This window comes from Panthera onca, chromosome C1, assembly GCF_046562875.1.
Source record: "Panthera onca isolate mPanOnc1 chromosome C1, mPanOnc1 haplotype 2, whole genome shotgun sequence".
NCBI classification, from domain to species: Eukaryota; Metazoa; Chordata; class Mammalia; order Carnivora; family Felidae; genus Panthera; species Panthera onca.
In genome coordinates this window covers 130,387,910-130,408,795 of record NC_138346.1, presented here as the reverse complement: position 1 = coordinate 130,408,795, position 20,886 = coordinate 130,387,910, and the positions used below count along the sequence as shown (strand labels likewise).

At 37.0% G+C, this 20,886-nt stretch overlaps 1 protein-coding gene across 7 annotated transcripts in view; it reads left to right on the top strand.

Moving 5' to 3' along the window:
* NTNG1 (netrin G1) overlaps nt 1-20,886 on the top strand; it is a 334,190-nt gene that overhangs the window by 6,270 nt on the left and 307,034 nt on the right. For all 7 annotated transcript variants that reach the window (XM_060624623.3, XM_060624627.3, XM_060624629.3 and 4 more), the window contains exon 2: nt 1,873-2,630. In XM_060624623.3, coding sequence (XP_060480606.1) covers nt 2,385-2,630 — 246 coding nt within the window. In that variant the 5' untranslated portion in view covers nt 1,873-2,384. The remainder of the gene's footprint in view (nt 1-1,872; nt 2,631-20,886) is intronic.

The following is a 20,886-nucleotide window of genomic DNA, read 5'->3' as shown; positions in this document are numbered from 1 at the left end:
ATAAATAAGTTGCTAAGTATTTGAAATTAAGAATTGAAGTTAATAAGTTCTAGTCTAGTAGATTTTACACTTCTGCTGTCTGTTGTGATGCCCAGCTCCCCTACACCCCATGAGAGTCTTCTTGTGATAACAAAGTAGTACACACAGATGAAAATGCATCTAGAAAATGTGCATGTGTATTATTTTCACAACCTTTTCAGATTATTAATTGTCAAATTGTTGGATGTTTCTTAAAATATCAACTTAAAATTACCACCAAATCTGAAAAAGCAGAAGGCTGTGCTAGCCACAACACATGCTTCTCTGCGATTTTTTTCTTTCTAGCTTAAGATATCAAAATGTGCCCAACACGGTATAGTACAGTCTTTATGTTACAAGGAGGAGGCAGATTCAAATCAGCAGTTTATACATGTTTAGACAAACTGCTAATTATTGCTTCGTAGGAACCCAAATATTCAACACTTTTCCTAATAGAAAATATCACAAATTGCAGCTGGATGATAACATTTTATGAATTGAATATAATGAAAATTGCACTTGCATCCATAAAGCAATTATTATAAATTACTTTGCTATGGAAACACTATTCAGCCATCCCTTGGCATTTCATAGTCTCTGTGGCTTAGTTCATTTTAAGATGGTGCATTATTTAAATATATTGAATTCCTTTTACAAGATTGTTTGAAGATAGTGAACTTCCCTATTTAAACTGCTTAATGTGAATTAAAGGGTCTGTAATGGTATTTTCTAAACTGTGGGCTTTTTTGTCCTTTTCAATTGTTTAAAAAATAGTTAATTATTGGGACTGTGACACGATGAACCAACTAATTACACAAATACCTCTTTTTTACACCTGGGTTCCAAATGTTATTTTTTGTTTAGATTTGGACAGTGATCTCTAAAGAGAAAAGTTGCCAGTTAAACTCACCAATGACTAGTACTCATAGTTATGTAGGCTGCATTATCGGTTGACCAAAAGTACTTTTTAAACAGTAATTTTTATTTTCTGTTAGAATTAGTGCCATATTATTCTGCTTCATGGCCTGTTAACTCACCCTCAGCTGTTTTTATATGTGCATTTTAAATTGTGCATTTTACTACAGAGCTTTTAGTTTTAAGGCAGCGTATAATATTCGCCTTTGGGACAAATTCTCTTCTGTTACAGAAAGTAAGTGCAAATGCAGATGTAATGGCTATAAAAAGATGTAAGAAAATAGAAAATTCTTATGAAAGGAAAATTTCCTCCTTTGGTTTTATTTTTGAGTATTTTTTCCAGAGAGCCAAGTTATCTTTATCACTAAATGCAACTAAACAAAAGAGGCTAAATTCTTCCATATAATGAGCAAATCCAGAGGGACAGCCTTGTGCCAACAATGCCAGTTTTCACTCGGGCTAACAAAAGCTAAGAAATGTACACGGAATTTAGAGATTTTTAGGGTCTCTTTGCCAATAGACAAAAGGCATACAAGTAGTTGTCACTTCTTTGTCATTGTTATAAAAGCGTTCATTTTCCCCCATTGTTCTCCTGTAAGATTTTCTAGCATTGCAATCCATGAGAAATGTTTAAATCTAGCTGCTTGCTCTCAGTTTTGTCAAGATGGAAATATGATTTTTGAAGCGAAAACCTGTAACTCACCTGGAACATGCACATCTGTCTTTGTTACGGAAGAGTTAAGTCCTTCGTATCAAAATTCTCCCCAATGTGAATGATTTCTGTGGTTTGCTCATTCTAGCAAAGCATCGGCGTAAAGGTTATCCATATTACACCAATTTGCTTTATATTGCATCAACCCTCCCAAATGTCAACATATCAAACATTTTGTAATGCATCGATTCTGGGGCAATAACTTTTACTCTTCCTGTTTCTTAAAGGGTGTTGGTGCCAGAAGGAAAGAATGATTGATGAGAAGCAGACACCGGGCTATAGACACTCATCCTTTTGCTTCAGATACTATCAGTGCATCTGAGCATCCCTTGTGAGCCACGAGCACTGAGGATCACCCAGGGTTATCGGATGTACAACGGCAGAGCCATCACATCGCTAAATCATCCTTTGCTCCTGGACATCTTTTACAAAAACCAAACTAGACCTGAGTGTAATAGATACGTTCTAGGACAACGAAAAAGCTGCACGTTGTTGGTGATGCCTACCGCACAAGTATGTTAGACTTCCACCCAAATCCTCGATATACCTGAACACGCACAATATCAACCCTTGGCTTTTAGATTTGGAATCTACATTGAGATTTCATCCTCTTTTTTTTTTTTTTTTTTTAATATATAGACTTACCTACATATACACATATATGTATATGTAGAAGGGACATAGATCACAAATAAGCAAACCCTGCTTTATTACCACAAAGATTGCCAAGAATTTAGAGATGTATTTGTCAAGATTCCTGTCAATTCATGCCCTTTGGGTTACAGTGTCCTCAGTGATGCAGCCCTACCCTTTGGTATGGGGACATTACGATGTGTGTAAGACTCAGATTTACACAGAAGAAGGGAAAGTTTGGGATTACATGGCCTGTCAGCCGGAATCCACGGACATGACCAAATATCTGAAAGTAAAACTGGATCCTCCGGACATTACCTGTGGAGACCCTCCTGAGACATTCTGTGCAATGGTGAGGCAACCCTTTTGAATAGAATGTTTCATATTAAGTGGAGGCATGTCATTTACGTGTACAGATGTGGTGAGTGTGAAAACTCAAGCAATGAGCTGAATCTGCTGGTGGCAGATTGGTGCTAATAGGCTAGCTTTCTTCTCGGTGGAGGTTTGCAGGACCTGGGATTACGATTCGCAGGGTGATTCATGCACTGGAACGTGCCTTCTGCCTTCCTTACAAACCGAAGCTTCCACTGAAACAGGCATACTGTATATAACTGAGAAAAGAAAGAGTTAGGCTGAAGGTTCAGTTTCAGATTGGAGTCTGGGAATATGATTAGGCCAAATGTCTTATAGTAAAGGATAAAATCCATTGGTAAACCAACTTTAGAAAAACAAAGTTCTCTTCACATGCCTGTATAGGGCCACCCTTGAGGTTCATTGTTCAAGGCTAGGTTAGAGTTCATGGTTTTCCTCATCAGGAAACTGATGTGATGTGGAAGTCCTTGGTTAGGAGGTCAGTGAGAAGAGAAGCAAAGAAGAGAGGAGGTAATGCCTCCAGAAAAGTCTTGTTTGTCAACTCATGTGGGGTCCTTATTTTCAAGGGTCCTGGTTTTCTATGGGTATTTTAAATACGAATGTTGGAATGTTGAAAGCATATTTGCTGAAAAGTAGTGACCTTGGCATATAAATTCAGACACTATCCTTTTGAGAGGCCAAGTTAAAGAATTCATTGTTTTTGTGGTGTACATCAGTCTTTTCCGGGATGAAAAGTTAAATGCTATGTGAAAGAAGAACTTTGGAGTGACACATGGGATTTTCACTAAGGACATGGTTGAAAGTTTACCTAAAGGTATTAGTCACGAATTTGGTGATTAAGCTGATGTAAATGAAGGTGCTAGAGAGTCCAGATAGTGTGTTCATTTAGTTTATGTCATTTTTTTTTTTTTATTACAGGCGGTCTTTATTTGGTAGAGGAATTGTGATCCCATTTTTCCCCACGTAACAGATATAATCATATGGCAGATTTTAATAGTATTCTTATCTGACTTTATTATCTTGAACCCGGCCTGGCATTTTCAGGATAGTGAAACTATTAATCAAAGTAGCATCTGTTCACAGTCCCCAGTGAGTTAAATTAACATAAGATCATCTTAGACCTAGCACTGTGGAAAAGGTTTTGTAACAGGAAACAATTTTGAGCAATAAAGAGTGTTTTTACCTAAAAGCTAACGGCTTGCCATTTTTCAGAAGTGCCTTTGGGGACTGGTTTGAATTATAATCTAAACCTGATTTTGTGGAGGGTGAGAAAAAGATCTTGGCTATTAGGTGTCACAATGACTAAAGTGCCCTGAAAGACTAAATATTTCAAAGAGAGGACCCGTCTCTCTGGGAAACAGGTATGTGCTTTGCAAAAAAAACCCAAAAAACAAAAAACAAACCAAAAAACCAAAAAACTTACATTTTAGAAACCAGAGACTTCTAGAAGAGTACTTCATTCAAACACATTAGCAAAACTATAATAAATCTGTAAAAGAGCAGGGACATTTGTTGGCTTTGTGTAAGGTCTTTGATAATCTCTCATAAAAGGTCAAATTTAAGATCTCATTGCAAATTTGGAGGGAAATTGCTGTGCAGGTGATAAGTTGTGCACTCCTCACAGCAGAGAATGAGTTCTGGGCCAACTCTTCATATTATGAAGAACACTCTAGCTCTATATATTGGTTTGTATGACACTTGTAGCAATATGCCTCTTCTGGAATTGTTTAATAATTTACAGATTGAAGTAAAAGAGCAGACATCTTTCTGCAGTGTGCCGTTTCCACTTGCATAGGTCCTGTATAGTGTGTTCAACCTGTAATTTAAATATGCAGCTTTCCTGATCTCAGCCCCTGGCAAGAAAAGGCAAGTTCGGCACTGTTCCTGTCCTTTTGGGGAAGGGTTTATTGACTGGGTGTCTTTAGTGTGCCTCTCTTTCCGATCATGAGTGGGAAAGGGCACATTACAGAACTTCTCATGCTTGCCTTTCACAGCACATGGTATAAGGTCTTTAAGCAAGTCAGTTCCCTACCAGTTCCCTAGCTTTGTGATGTTAGAGACCAAAAGAGAAAAAAGAATTAAAGTGATATCCCTCAACTTTCTCAAGTGCAATAATATGTATACTTTGTATGTTTACCCCAAGATCCACAAGACCGCCTTTTCAAAGGCTACATCTGAGTATGAGGCAGATATTTGGAAGCCTTGGTGCATGTAAACTTGTCACGGAGCAGAAACGTTTTTCAAGGGAGAGTGTAGGATTTGTGCGATGTTACCTATCAGTGCCTAATTTGGACTCCTTAATATGCATATGATTGGCAGAACAGATTTAATAATCTATCCTTTAAGCACATACTTTGGGGCTATTTGTATGCATATTATATGCCAAGTCAATGATAATGGCCTAATAGGGCAACACTTCCTCTCTGTAGTTTTGGATTTTCCATAAAACTCTTTAGTGTAAGGGTTCCTGACACCAGGCTGTAAAGCTGTCTCAGGATGCTGTCATATCAGACCTGTTTAGGTGCTCCCTAGCCCAAGGTCTAATGGGAATCCATAAAGTCATTTGTGTTATGATTTTCACACTTTCCTCCTTGACACACACATCCATCCCTTCCTGCTCCCTCAGAGTCGTTATGGCCCATTACATCAGCGTTGCTGCCACATAAGCGCAATCACTACTTAGCCCTTATATGTAAATGTTTGCTGCAAAATGGTTTCAGAAATCACCTGCTCAGTTACTGACACCCTTATTAGCTGTGAGTATAACAATTCTGAACACTAAGGGCACATTTGGTGAGAGAAATACCCTGAAATTCCCCTGGCTGATTTGTATGAAGTTGAAGTTCATTGGCAATGTGTTAAGAGTCAGTGTTGCCGCTTTCTGCACTTGCTCCATCATTATGTGGCTGTGACTATCCGGGAATGCAGCATATAGTTTATGGTGAAATTTTAGGGAAAAAAGGGCCACGTGATTCTGTTTGACAATAGATCTCGGCTTGCTAACCCAGATGACCTGTTTAATAACTCTTTAATATATAGTGGTTTTAAATTGCTGTATATTAGTACTACCAGTATTTGTGAACATAAATTTTATGGGAGAACTCTGCCATTCCTATTTATGACAGTAAAATAGGGGAAACATATACACATATACACACATCTATATGAATTGTGTATATTGAGACTAATATATATGAATTGTGTATGTTGAGACCATACGTCTTCTTTTTAATTTAATGTATTCTTTTTAAGTTGTTGGTGGCCCAAGAAATATCTCTGCTAAGGAGGAAGAATCTGAAGCATAGAAGCATAGATTAGGCTTTTTGTTTTTTAGGCTGGGGTAATATGTTAGTATAGATCATGTCCTTCTTCCAGCCACATAAAAGCTTCACATAGCACAGCTTTGTCAGAAAACACAGATCATCCAGTGACGACAATTTGTTTCAATTTGCATAAAGAGCAAATAGGATGATCTGAACCCGTGTGTAAAGCTGAAGTGACAACACAAAGCTATGACTTGTTCTTTGTGTTTAGACAAACTTAGCTGTCATATCTGCACGCAACACCCCAGTGGCTTAAAAATGGCAAAATTATCTGCAATTATCTCCAGCCTGCAGCTAATTTTCTGGATAAGTTAAACAGAAGCTTTGAAAGGAAGCCCACAGACGGAAGAAATCATGTGCGTTTGTACAATTGATGGTGCAGCAGTGCTGATGACTGTGGAAATGGGAGCCCTTGAGAGCTGCTGTGGATTTCAGAGCCAATCAAAACTAAATTAGGAAACAAAGATTATTAAAAAGTCTTCTGTGCATGTAATTGTGGCATAATATTATGAGGTGGACATTAAGTGTTTCCCTTGGAGACCCTTGGCATCATGAATGCAGTGCGCCTTTAATTACAAGTAGACTCATATTACTAAAAAAAATGGAGAAAATAAAGTACTCTGAGGTGTAGTTAGCAATACCCTCATTATGTTTACTGAAATAATTAAAAGAAAGGATGTAATTTTTCTAAATAAAATGTCAGAATTTGAAATGAAAATGGATTTTCTTTAGGAAATTTACTAATGTGTGCCCCTGCTCTTGATAGGCGTTTACTCAAGTACCATAACAGGCCTATTAATGATCGTTCCATATTGTGCTATTTCCAGATAGACTCCTATTAAGAAAAAAAATACCTTAATTATCGTAAGCATTGTGGATAGAACATATTTCATTTTGTTCAAATGGAATTTAGGAAAGTAGTGGAAAGCCTTTGGGTTTTATGATTTTAACGGAACCCAGCGGGATGGTGAGGGGTAATGCATAGTTGCAGGGCAATCCAGAACTTAAATTTCAAATTTGACATCAGTGCAGGTTGCCATCTGGTGGCTATCAGGTGGCCTCTGAGAAATTAGTTTGATAAACTGAGTTACATTTTCAGTGACAAGGCATTAATATCAATTTTCCAAAAACTGGAAATGACATTGACTTATATGATAATCAAATAATCTTAAAATAACTCTGTTCACATGAAATGTAATTCAATAAATGAATGAAGTTTTAATAACAGTGACATCTTTCATTTGAACTGATTTATCCCTTAATTATCCCAGAATGGAATTTAAAAAATAAAAACCATCAGTTCCTTCATTACTAACACTTCATTGTTATTTAGTTCGTTATTTAGACTCATTTCTTAGAAAAGTTTAATTCACGTTTGAAATGAATTCAGTTTCATGGAGATCAATCTTTTTGATCTATCACTGTATCAAGTATTTCCTTGTTGAGGAGCCTACCATAGCTCCTTATTGTCTGTTGCATCGAGTCTAAAGTACTATAGCTGGGTTTTAAATCTTGTTGTATTCAACCTTTTTTCCCATTCCCACTAGGACCTTGTGTATGGCACCTTCAGGGGACTTATGGCTAATGATCTGATTGGGAGGGGGCTACTGCATTTGGATTGAAGTTCAGTGGCATGGCATGAACAGAATATTATGGGGAGGGAGCTTGGGAGGGAGTTGGTAAAGATTATGGTGGGGCTAACAAAACTTAAAACCATGTCATGTCACTGAATGTTCTCAGATAGTGTTCTCTGTGTGCGCAAGTGCCTCTGTCTGTGTTGGGCTGAGGCTTCACAAGTAGTATTCCAGACTTCTGAATGCAGAGTGAAGTGAGCAGAGTCATACAGCACATGCAAAACTGAGAGGTGGTGGTGTGAACCAAAGTCAAATAACATGTGTTCCCTGCCTCCAAAGGAAATCAAGGAGTCCTAAGAAAAATGAATAAAAAAGTAGTGTGTACTCAGAGGCTGGGGGAGCAGAGCAGCAAAGCCAGCATTCAGAATTTAAAGGTGGAACATTATTTTGCTGCATATCAAAGGGCCACTTGGAGAATACTATCTGGTAGCCAAGTGCCTGATGCTCAACAATGTCTGAAAAAGATAGAAAAAGGCTGGGTGGGTCAGATGCAAGCACAGTGTTTAAATGACAGCCTAGTGGCCTGGTTAATGGTAGAATGGCTCCTTATGTCTGGCAAGATGGAATAGGAGGGAAAATCATAAAACGTGTTGAGTTAGACCTATATATATGCCATATATATATAAATATGCATATACACATGTGTGTATATATATGTAACATACATACATACATAATATATGTATGTATGTATTTTTCTTAACTTAGTTGATGCTGGAGTGTGCTAAGATAAGCATGGCTCATCTACCTGGAGCTCCAATTTTACACAAAGATTAGGAGAAGCATTTAACTGAATGCACAAATGCAAGATTTTTAAAGATGAAACACTCCTCAGTCCCCCAAGGAGTAATCTTATCTGCTCTCTGTGGAGGGGAATATCACTGAAAAGTGTGAAAAGCAATATCCTAAAAATACCATAGCCCTTCCAGATTGTTTTAGGGTCTCTCAGGCATATTCTCCAGACTTTGGTGAGGAGGGCTTGCTCTCCGAGCTTTGGGATTGTACACGGGTCCTAGGCTGGCATCTTGATCGTCTGATGTTGAAAACTAGTGTCATCACACAGGAAGTCCCTCATCTCATGTGTTTTCCCTGCGAGGACAAGCAGAGGACATTCCTCTTGCTTGGAATCGTCTGTGCTTCTCTGCACTTGTGTTGATTCCACCCATCCTTCAAGGTCTGTGTGTTTCTTTATATGTACTTCCTGCCAATTTCAGCACATATCATTTTGTTGACTGAGTATATATGTGAGCCCTGCCTGTGTACTGCACTGTGTGGTACCATTTGGCACTTATTACATCTTACTGATTAATACACCCACATGCACATTTGTTTTGTGTGTTTATTGTATCCTGATTCTTTATCTGGATCACCACTCTTTAAATGAGATGATATGTAAGAAAGCCTACCGGGACTCAACAGAGACTGTGCATTATATTGCTTTCCTACTTCATAGCATTTAACATATTCCTAGGGAACAAATAAATAATAGCATGCTTTTAATTGATTACTTGATCAGTTGTTTCAATGTAGTATTTGATTTTCTAGAATGTTTTCTGTTTCTTGGGAACTTTTATCATGAATCTGTTTCCTCTGTAAATTAAGAAACAACTGGAAAAGTTTGGCTGCTGTACTTGGGCAGCTTATGATGATGTTCTCAAGAGAGGTGAGAGAGGCAAAATCTACTCACAGTTCCAACACTGAAAGCGTATATAAGGGATTTTTAAATTCCATTTCTCATTGAATCTTTGAAATGTATTTTTCCAAATAGAAAATTTGGAAAAAAAAATTAGAAGAGCTTCACATGCAACATTGAAGTGATTTTGTCATATTTCTTATGAGTCTCTCTCTCTCTAAATATATATTTTGTTTTACCAAATTGGAATCGTATCACATACATTTTTTTCATCTTTTTTTCCCATTTACTGCTACACTTATAGCATTTACTTGTATCATTATATATTCTTAGGAAATATGGTTTTGATAGCTATAAAGATCTGATTATGTGGATATACAATATTTTATTTAATTACCCTCTCACCTTGACAGCTTAATGTTCTTTTCTATTGGTTATATATTATCGGTTACATGCGGTGGTGAACATATATCAATGTAGTCTTTTTTATTGAACATATCCTTCTTCTCCCACATTCAAAACCTCCCATATTAAATGCACATGTTAAAATTTTTTTTAATGTTTATTTATTTTTGACAGAGAGAGAGAGACAGAGCATGAGCGGGGGAGGGACAGAGAGAGAGGGAGACACAGAATCCAAAGCAGTCTCCAGGTTCTGAGCTGTCAGCATACAGCCTGACACAGGGCTTGAACTCACAGACCACGAGATCATGACCTGAGCTGAAGTTGGATGCTCAACCGACTGAGCCACCCAGGCGCCCCTAAAATTTTTTTTTTTAATGTCTATTTATTTTTGAGACAGAGAGAGAGTATGAGCAGGGGAGGAGCAGAGAGAGAGGGAGACACAGAATCTGAAGCAGACTCCAGGCTCTGAGCTGTCAGCACAGAGCCTGACGCAGGGCTCTAACCCATGAACCATGAGATCATGACCTGAGCTGAAGTCAGAAGCTTAACTGACTGAGCCATCTAGGCACCCACACATGTGTTTTGATTGTTGAGCTCCTTATATTGTATTTGGCTGAGGCTATAGAGTAGGGCTATGTTCTTGCATTCCCTAGAGTGGAATGAAATAGACATTCTGTTTGTCAGTCAGGGGGACTGAAATCAGCATGTGTGACTTAGGCAGGCCCCTCTCTGGGCCTTGCTCTTCTTTACGTGGACTTGAGAGAGCTTCTAGAGATAGGAGAAAGACAGCTTCTGCCACACAGTAGAGAGCAAAGTCAGGGGACCTCTTTGGGAGCAACAAGCTAAAAATGGGCAAATTACATCGTATAAACAGTACTTGTGGCTTTAAAACTTGCTTTAAATTGATCCTCAGTGAGAAATACATTTTATATTACAGCTCATTAAACACATGCTTTCCATATACACCACCAAAACAAAAGCTTCACAAAGAAAGTACTTACCCTTCCTGGGTGCTATGCCCTCTGGTAATTTTTTCTCCCCTTATAGTTATTCTTCACCTTTAACAAATAATTGAAAATCATATTTTGATTGTGATCCACAGATTATAGGTAGGATTGTTCTTGAAACTCTGAATAAATGGGAAAATTCTGTGCGCATCATTGTATAACTTCCTTTTTTTTTTTTTAATTTTTTTAACGTTTATTTATTTTTGAGACAGAGAATGAACAGGGGAGGGGCAGAGAGAGAGACACACACAGAATCTGAAACAGGCTCCAGGCTCTGAGCTGTCAGCACAGAGCCCGACGCGGGGCTCGAACTCACGGACCACGAGATCATGACCTGAGCTGAAGTCGGACGCTTAACCGACTGAGCCACCCAGGTGCCCCTAACTTCCTTTTTTAAATTCAACATTATGTGTTTGAGATTTACTGCTATGTAGTATTCTACCATATGGATTTTTCTTTAATCAATCTTCTATTTCTAGACATTTAGTTTGTTTGATTTTTACATTTTAAGGCTCTTGACTGGAGTCAAATTGTCCTCCAGAAAGATGATTAGTTCACACTCTGCTTTTAAGCATTTTAAAAAAAATGTGCTAGGCGTGAGATTCTCAACTGGAAATTCTTAAATATTCTTCTAATGTAGGGCCTTAGCAGATAAGTGAAAATATGTACTTTACCAAAAAGAATAATGATAAAATTATCCTTATTGCCACCATCTTTTCTGCCGAGGTAATAACTTCTATGATTTTGTATTGATAAATGGAAATATTGGAAGGGGAGATTACATTTAATTTTTTAAGGATGTATTTTTTGCTTCTTGATTAGACTGATTTTTAATGTTTCTTGGCCAGGGGCACCTGGGTAGCTGAGTAGGTTGAGCCTCTGACTTCAGCTCAGATCATGATCTTGCAGTTCGTGAGTTCGAGCCCCTTGTCCGGCTCTGTGCTGACAGCTCAGAGCCTGGAGCCTGCTTTGGATTCTGCGTTTCCCTTTCTCTCTGCTCCTCCCCTGCTCATGCTCTGTCTCTCTCTCTCTCTCTCAAAAAAAATTTTTTTTAATGTTTAGATTGATTTTTAATGTTTCTATGCCATTTAAAATTTCTTATTCCCAATTGTAGTAGTTTTTGCACTTATTGCCTTTTTCCTCCTATTTTTTCTGTTGAAGCCAGCAATTAAAAATATGTATATTTGGGCCTTTTAAACAGATACCATTTTTTTGTCAGTTGATTAAGTTAAAATTGCGAGTATCCTTTCTTCCAGAAGAATAGGTCTTGTTTCAGGGTCTTTTGCACACCCTTCATCTTGTGGAAATTTTATATATTCTTGCAGGAGATTTTGGTGGCAGGGTGTCATCATCTCAAAGCCGAGAAAAATTTATCTGTGTACCCCCTCATATCTTTTGTTCCTAATGTAAGAGCTTGGAGAAGTTGTTATTTACCCTAAGTAAAGCACCCCTTTTCATTTAGTATCATCCTTTGGAAACAGTTGCATAATGAAACATATTAATTGTATAAAGTGGCTGGTGTGAAATCTGCTTTAGTTTTATTTCACCAGACCAATGGGCAGACTGGTTTTTCATGTGCCATTTTTAGATTTCAAAATTTCTTTTCTTACAAAAGGGGAAAGTGCTGAAAGTTGTTTCACACGCATAATATTGGAAAAGAACTTACTGAGATTGGCAGGTTGTAAGTTTCTTCCCATCTTTCTGGGAATAGATAGATTCACATAGTATCAGTTCCATGAAAATTAAAGATGTGAGCCAAGAAAGAGCCAGAATTGGTTTTCATTCTTTGACCTACTTTGAAACTGACTTCTAAAATATTAAATGAAGAATTGAACTGGATATTGCTTCGGTACAAAGAAATAGCTCTTTTTGTTCCAGAGGGTTGATGTCCATTGAGAAGTCTAGCAGCTTACATTATAATCAGGTCTTGTCTGAACAATGGTTTTTCACCATTCCATGTAACTTTTTGTTTCTTTCCTGTTGCTCTCTTTCCTTCTTGGAAATGATGAAAGGAAGAAATCAAATACACTTCCAAGCAGCTCTCCCTCAAGGGAAAGGAGAATTCAACATAAATGGTCAACTCAAGTTGCAAGAGGAGGATATGTGCATGATAAAGAGAGTGAGCTGGTAGGCAATCTGAGGTTGGCTGTGATGCCTGGACCACTACATAAGGATTTTGATTTCAAAGATTAGAAGACTAATAATATATGTGGTGTTAGGGAGCATTCTCATCAATGTGTCTACTGTCTGACTCAGAATAGTGTTCTATTTAGCCATCACTGGAGACAGTGCTTTAAATAGTGCCTAGCACAGTGTGAAGCAGATAATAGTACTTAATGCATGCTTGTTGAACTGAACGTGTGCTGTGTTTTTACAAATAATGTTTGTAGTTGATATTTATCAAGAGCTTACATGGTACCATGCACTGTACTGACTAAGCATCAGCCTTTGTTGGTTCATATAACCTTCAATCCCATCATTATCCTTATTTAACAGGTGGAGTAATTGAGGCATGAGGTTAAATAACTTTTCCAACCAAGTAGTCGGAACAGGATATAAACCCAGACAGTATGACATGCATTCCCTACTCATAAACCATACTATAAATTCCTCCCTAATTTTGTTTGTAGTATGTGGGATAAAACCATCACAAAAACCTTTTTTAAAATTACATTTATGATTTGGACTATGAACACAATACTATGATTTTGTTATTTAAAATGCCTTTTATCTGAAATAACCTCAGAAAATTGGATTCTGTAAACAGAGTGTGTGGAATGTTGGAAATACACATTATGTGATGAGTGTCTTCATTCAGGGATAAGAGAACCAATCAACAGTGTTTGTTTCCATTCCTGCTTTCTTTTCCATTAACGTGTTCATATAAATGGAAATAAGCTGTTAGAAATCATACAGAGCGGAGTACATATTGTGTTCACCATCTAAAACCAGAATAATAAGTCAGCAACTGTTGGCTAGTTAACAAAATCATATTCTTGTGGGGGAGGTGTTGAGAAAAGTAGTTAGCATGATGCTTTTGATTTTTTTTTTAACACTATCAATAACAACTGTTATATAGCCAACCCCCTCCATGCTGTCTCCACTCGGATGTCTAGTAGGCATTTTAAACTTAACACATTTATTATAGAACTCTTGATTTCTTCTCCCCAAATGGATTTTGCCTGTAGTCTTTCCCATATCTATAAACAGCAGCTTATATTTATCTAGTTGCTCAAGATGAAAAATCTAGGAATCCTCCTTAACTCCTTTATGTCCTTCACAGCAGATATCAACAAGTCCTGTTAGCTAAACTTCCAAATATATCCCAAATCAATTGCTTTTCACCCTCTCTACTGCTAACAACCAGGTCCCAAACAGCTTTATACCTAGGCTAGACTTCTGCAGTATTCCCTAACTTTTGCCCTGTTACCAAATTCACATAGGTTTTATAGTATTATAATATAGAGCACAATATAAATATTATAATATATAAAAATTATACATATAGATGTATAGCATTAATATTATAGAGTTAGATATGTAATTATATAATATACATAGAGATAAAATTTTAAGAATCTGAATCAGTCAGGTCCTTTCCTTGTTCAAGTTCCTCCTCAATTGTTATGTCCCACTGAGAATTACATCCAAACTCTTCATTTTTTAAAATAACTTTTTAATGTTTATTTATTTTTGAGAGAGAGAGAGAAAGAGAGAGAGTGAGTTGGGGAGGGGCAGAGAGAGAGAGATAGGGAGACACAGAATCCAAAGCAGGCTCCAGGCTCTGAGCTGTCAGCACAGAGCCTGAGGTGGGACTTGAACCCATGAACCATGAGATCATGACCTGAGCTGAAGTCTGATGCTTAACCGACTGAGCCACCCAGGCACCCCTATATTTGAAGTCTTACTAATGCCTGAAAGGTACTATATAGTCTGGTCTTTGAATACCTCTCTAGAGTCCATTCTGATCACTCCCACCTTGCTCAGACCACTCTGCCTGCAACTTCTTGGTGTTACGCATAAAACTAAGTTTATTTTTGCCTCATTGTTTGGACCCACATTCTCAAAATCTTCCCGTAGCTCCCTCCCACCTTTTATTCAAGACTCTGTCTTGTGAATACCTTCTCAAAGAAGCTTATCTGACCACCTTATTTAAATAGCATCTCTTGGGGCTCCTGGGTGGCTCAGTTGTTAAGTGTCAGACTCTTGACTTCAGTTCAGGTCATGACCTCGTGTTTGGTGAGTTCGAGCTCCGCCATTGACGTCTGCACTGACAGTGGCGAGCCTGCCTGGGATTCGCTGTCTCCTCTCTCTCTGCCCCTCCACTGCTTGTGCGCTCTCTCTGTCTCTCTCAAAAATAAATAAAATTAAAAAAACTAAAAACTAGCATTTCTTTCACACCCTTTATCCATTCCTTGAGTCTGCTTAATTTTTCTTCATTGAATTTATTATAAGGGAGATACTCAAACTATTTAACAACTGGGACAGAATCAACACAAACCAATCAGAAAAGACGTTAGTGGCCATACCTTACTGGGTACCATCTGATTGAACATTCATTCTAATGACTGGATATTTATTATGTTCTATACTGCTTCTGTCTCTTTTCTCCTCCACAATATAAACTCCAGAGGGCAGGAACTTTGTCTTATGTCCATGGTGGGCTCGATAAATATTTGTTGAATGAATAAATGAGCTGCTAAAACAGAGATATGTTAATATGATGATGGCATTCATACTAAAGATTATTGCTCTAATATATACGTGTTCTTTAAAGTATTTAGGCTATGTTGGAGGTCCTTAATCTTGAAGGTATCATAAATATTTTCCTTTTTTAGTTTTTTTTAAATTAAAGGTACTTAATATAACAGATGTATGTACAACCACCACTTAAAATTAACAATGATGACGTTACATTGTTTTTCTTAGGATTTTAAAAAATAAATATTACTGACTGAGTTGAAACCATCTTGTCTCCATCCTCGGATCCCTTCCATGCCTTCCTTTTCCAGAGGGAACCAGTGTCATAAATTTGGTGTATTTCCTTCCACTCAATGTTAATATATATTTTTTATGTGAAGCATATATGCTCATAAACAGCTTATGGTTTTGACTTTGGGTTTTTTAATGTTACCATCCTGAAAAAACTATTCTGTAGCTTAAATTTTTCATTCAACACTATTTTTGTAAACTATCTGTTTGATCTATATGATATGGTTCCTTCATATTAAAAGGATATATATCTATATCCATATCTATCTATCTACCTACCTACCTACCTACCTACCTACCTGTTCCACTGGATAAATACATTGTTCAATTGTGAGAATTTAGCAAGTGTGTGTGTGTGTGTGTGTGTGTGTGTGTGTGTGTGTTTTAGTTTTAGATTTTTGCAGTTACGATCCACTCTACAAGAACCACCTTTGTACCTAGATCTTGGTGCATATGATCAAGAGTTGTTGCATTTTGTTTTGTTTACCTCAAGGTGTGCACCCAGAAACCAATCTGTGGTCTGTAGAGTGTGGGCATTTTCATCAAATGTAGTTGCTCTGTGTCGCGTTCCTACCAGCAGATTATAAGGGTTCTTCTAAGTCTTGTTTTGTGTTGTTTTCTTATATGTTTCCTCTTGTTATTAAATGAAAAATATTTTAAAAATCCTGTTTATTTGATTGCTTTAGTTATCCGGGCACTCACAGTTGGATTTTATGATGTATCATAGCAACCATAATTAACAGGATTTTTGATAAAACTGTATGTACCATGGCTCTTAATCTTTCATTTTTGTTTTAATTATTTAATAGTAAATCACTTGGAAGTTGTATGAACATAGCTAATGAATATTCGTAATGGTGAATCAACAGGAGGAAGCATGAAATTTGGAGGAATAAATATTGAGCTAAACTATGAGAACCTTCTTTGACTAGATCTTTCCACAGAGGGCAATGAATTTTAAGAGTAACATCTTGCATCTGGCCACCTGAATTGATAGGTATGCCCTGATCTGTATGACTAATACAAAATTCGCAGTTTAAAAAATTGTTTATATATAAGTAATCTTTTTCCCAAAATCATTGTTTTCATTATTAGAACATAACAATAGCCAATAGTGCTTTTAAACTGGAAGTCTCCTTGCTTACTTTGCAAGATGATATATAAATATTGCCTCATCCATCACCAGAATGACTTGTCTCCTAGATGAAAACCTGAGGGTGATGTGTAACTGTAATAAATTTGGGCAGCAAGGTAAGGGTTCCATTTCCAATTAAAACCACAGCCAGGAAGTTTCCATTTAGACTGACAGTACAGGTACACTGTTGGTACATATTTTATGCACTTGCTTGTTTGTTTGGGGCAACTTGGGATTATTTTAGAAGTAGTAACAGTAAAGGAGTAGCTTTGTACTTCTTTATGGCCTCCTAAGAAAGGGTCTATTGCCCCTTCTAGATGGGAAGTTTCCGAGATCCCTGGGTCTTGGGCATTTAGAACCAGGTATTTTTAGAAGTGGAGTTGTCTAACTTGGGAAAGTACATGCCTTTAAAGCTATTTTACTGAATTCAAACAGTCTTCAGGTTCAAGTTCCAACTTAATCAAGTTATTTCACTTTTTTGTTCTGAGGGACAGTAAGATAATGATGTGCTTAGCAGTGTCTGGCACATAGGAGATGCCCAATAAGTATTATTTTTATCATTGTGATGATCATTTCTGTTGATAAAAAATTAAAGGCATTTTGATTTTCATATTCTGCTTTGAAGGGATGTTCTGAAGGCTTTCCCTTTAGTTCCCCTTTCTGTGAACTGTCTGGCCTTTCCTGATGTTACCAATGGCATCTATTAACTAACTGCTTATGAGGGTCTGGCTCCAAATGAGGTATTTAAAATAACAATTTCACAATTGTGGTTTTGAAATAAATGAAAGGTGTTCTAAATAACAAAGTATTAAAATAATCATTCATGGATGCAATGGCATTTGCACTGAGATTATAATGGATAGTGTTTTAACAAATGCACTAGACATGTCTAATGAGAGCATAACCACTGTGTCTAAAAACAAAAAGAAAATGTTAACAAATATTACCTATGTGAAAATAAATTAAATAAAAGCTATTTTATTAATCAAATATTGGAATGGGCACAATATGTTGGCTCTCATGGATGCTTTGAAGTAGAAGAGAGAAATTCAGTATGAGAAATGGAAATGCTGGATCCCAAATCAATATTCTTGGCTGCCATATTACCTACAGTATCTCCTTCCTCAAAAATATCCAATGGATTTCCACCTGCACTAAGTCCTGATCAACAAAATGAAACATTCTTCCTTGCAACATTATTTGCAGTAGCCAAGATATGGAAGCAAACTAGATGTCTAACACTGGATAGAGAAAATTATATATATATATATATATATATATATATATATATATATATATATATATATATATAATGGAAAATTGGTCAGCCATAAAAAAGAATGAAATCTTGTGATTTGTGACAACATGGATGGACCTTGGGGGTCTTATACTAATGAAATAAGTTAAGCAGAGAAAGATAAATACCATATGATCTCTCTTACATGTAGAATCTAAAAGAAAAAGAAAAAAAGAAAGTAAAAAACCAAGCTGATAAATACAGAGAAAAGATTGGTGGTTACCAGAGGCTGGGAATGTGGGGTGGGAGAAATGGTTGAAGGGGGTCAAAAGGGGGTTATTGCAGTTATAAAATAAACAAATCGTGAGGATGTAATTAATGTGCAGCGTGGTGACTATAATAATATTGTATTGCATATATGAAAGTTGCTAAGAGAGTATATCTTAAAAGTTCTCACCACAAGAAAAAAAATTCTGTATGGTGTATTCTGTATTCTGTATGGTGACAGATATTAACTAGACTTATCGTGGTGATCCTTTTGCAGTATTATATAAATATTAATCCATTATGTTGTACACCTGAAATTAATATGATGTTGTATGTCAATTACACCTTTATTAAAAATAACATTGTTAAGTGAAACCTAGATCCATGATTCTCACCTTCTCCCGCTATATTTCAGTACACATGGTATTTGGATAGTGTGTTCAATTAGGGCAGCCAACAAGTTGTATTATCAAGGCTACTATGTGAATCAGGAAGAGGTTCTGTTTCCAAGAAATGCATCCTTGAGCCATGTCTTAGAAAAGAGAAAATAGGTTGGATCTCAGCCCCCATCTAAGACTTGGTTGGCTTCTTTGTGTTGGGCACAGGCTGCCCAACTGTGCTTGCTGTTTTGTGCACTATGTGGATTTCAGTTATAATTTGATCTTGTTCTGGACTCACACTGCATTTTGGAATTAGCACCTCACAGTGGGGAAAAAGCTGTTGCAAGCCATAGAGAAATTTTATTTTTATGTTATTGAATGACAAAAGTAACAAATATTAGTAATTTAACCAATTTAGCAAATACTCATTGAGCCTGTAGGAGGTGCATGGTGCTGAGCTAGGGCTGTAAGGATGAGCAAGACAGACACATTTCCCAGTGTCGTAGAGCTCATCATGATCAAAGCAGGGAGAAACACACGGCACAAGTATACCAGTAATTACTACAGTGATGAATGTTTCAAGGAAGAAATTAAAGTTCCTTTGAGAGTATATAATCATAATGCTGGTGGTGATAGGAAAGTAAAACTGATTCTTCTTGAAGAAAGTCTGGATGTTGTCAAGTGCTAGATTTGCTCAATGATGTTATAAGTTTAGCATAGTATATTCTTTGAAATAGGAAACATGCAACTTTATTATTGAAACTCCTACAGTAAAATAATTTTGTCATCACAAGACTAGAAATCTAGCCCCAACTTCATTTCCATGTGTGTATGTATATGTATATATACATACATATGCATATATATGGCTTGAGCCCAAAGTGGGGCTTAAGCTCACCTGATGCAGGGCTCAACCTCACGAACTGGGAAATCATGACCTGAGCCAAAGTCAGATGTTTAACTGAGTGAGCCACCCAACCAGCCCATTTCCTCATATTTTTAAGGCAATTTAAAAACAAGAATTTTTAAGACTTGCAACTGCCACATTATAATAGGTAGTTACCCTTAACAATACATTTAGCACTTAGTTTTGTAATTATGGGTTATTTGACTGCCTTCCACACTGGGTTGGAAGCTCCTTGAAGAACAGAGACAGAGCCCTGTTCTGTTTTTCATCCACAGAAATTAGTTTAGTGCCGGAGATATAGTGGACACTTAATATATAACTGTGGGATGAGCTTTCTTCTAACAGTCTGCTTTCCCAAATCTCTGCTCTGTGCACTTTTACCTTTTAATTTTTTTATTGTCTCTCAATAATCTTTTCTGCCTCTTCGATTCTTCTTTCCACCGTCCTTGCTATCATTTACAATATCGAAGTAACCTCATGCAGAATCTGGCATGAGACCACCCTTTGGGATATTTTGTGGGAGTATTCAGTATTTTAAATAGTGGGTTCCCTCCAGTTCATTTAATACTGCCAGAGCCCTGTGGTGGGCAAAATGGGAGATAACGGGAGATTCTGCTTTCAAGAAGCTTTATAAACAGTTACTTACTAAGCAGAAGGAAATAAATTCTATGCAAGAGCTACATTTAAAGAGCTGTGAGAATTCAGAGGGAAGTGATTCATTGCAAACTCAGAGAACTCAGTGGTAGTTTCATAGAGGAGATGGTCTTTAAGCTGAGCTTTGAAGGAAGAGTAAGCTGTTCTGAGATGGAGGAAGAAAGAGAAGGACATTATAGCTTAAGGAGATAAGCAAAGCCCTGTCTTTAGCTTTCCTTTCAAATAATTTCCTTTTGTGGATCTATCTCAACAGTAACAAATGTTATGACTGTGCCATCCATGAATTAATCTAAATCCTGCTCAGCTGTCCTTATGTTTCCTACCACATAATACTGGAACATCATTTCTTACACTTGGCATGTTCTCCCACTCTCTAAGATATCAATCATTAAACACAATTATGTGGGTGAAGGCACTTTATAAAATGCAAAGTACTATATAAAACAGGGGAAAGTGCCATACAAGGCACTATAACTCTTATTATGTATTTGCAAGCTCAGTGATCACAAATCATGGTACTTAACAGATGATATGGAGATTCAATTCAATAAATATTTATTGAAGCCTACCCCAGTAACTTTGGACAAGTTGCCTATTTAACCTTTCAGAGCTCCGGGTTCTTTTGCATGGTTTTTGTGAAGATTCACTGACATCATTAACTT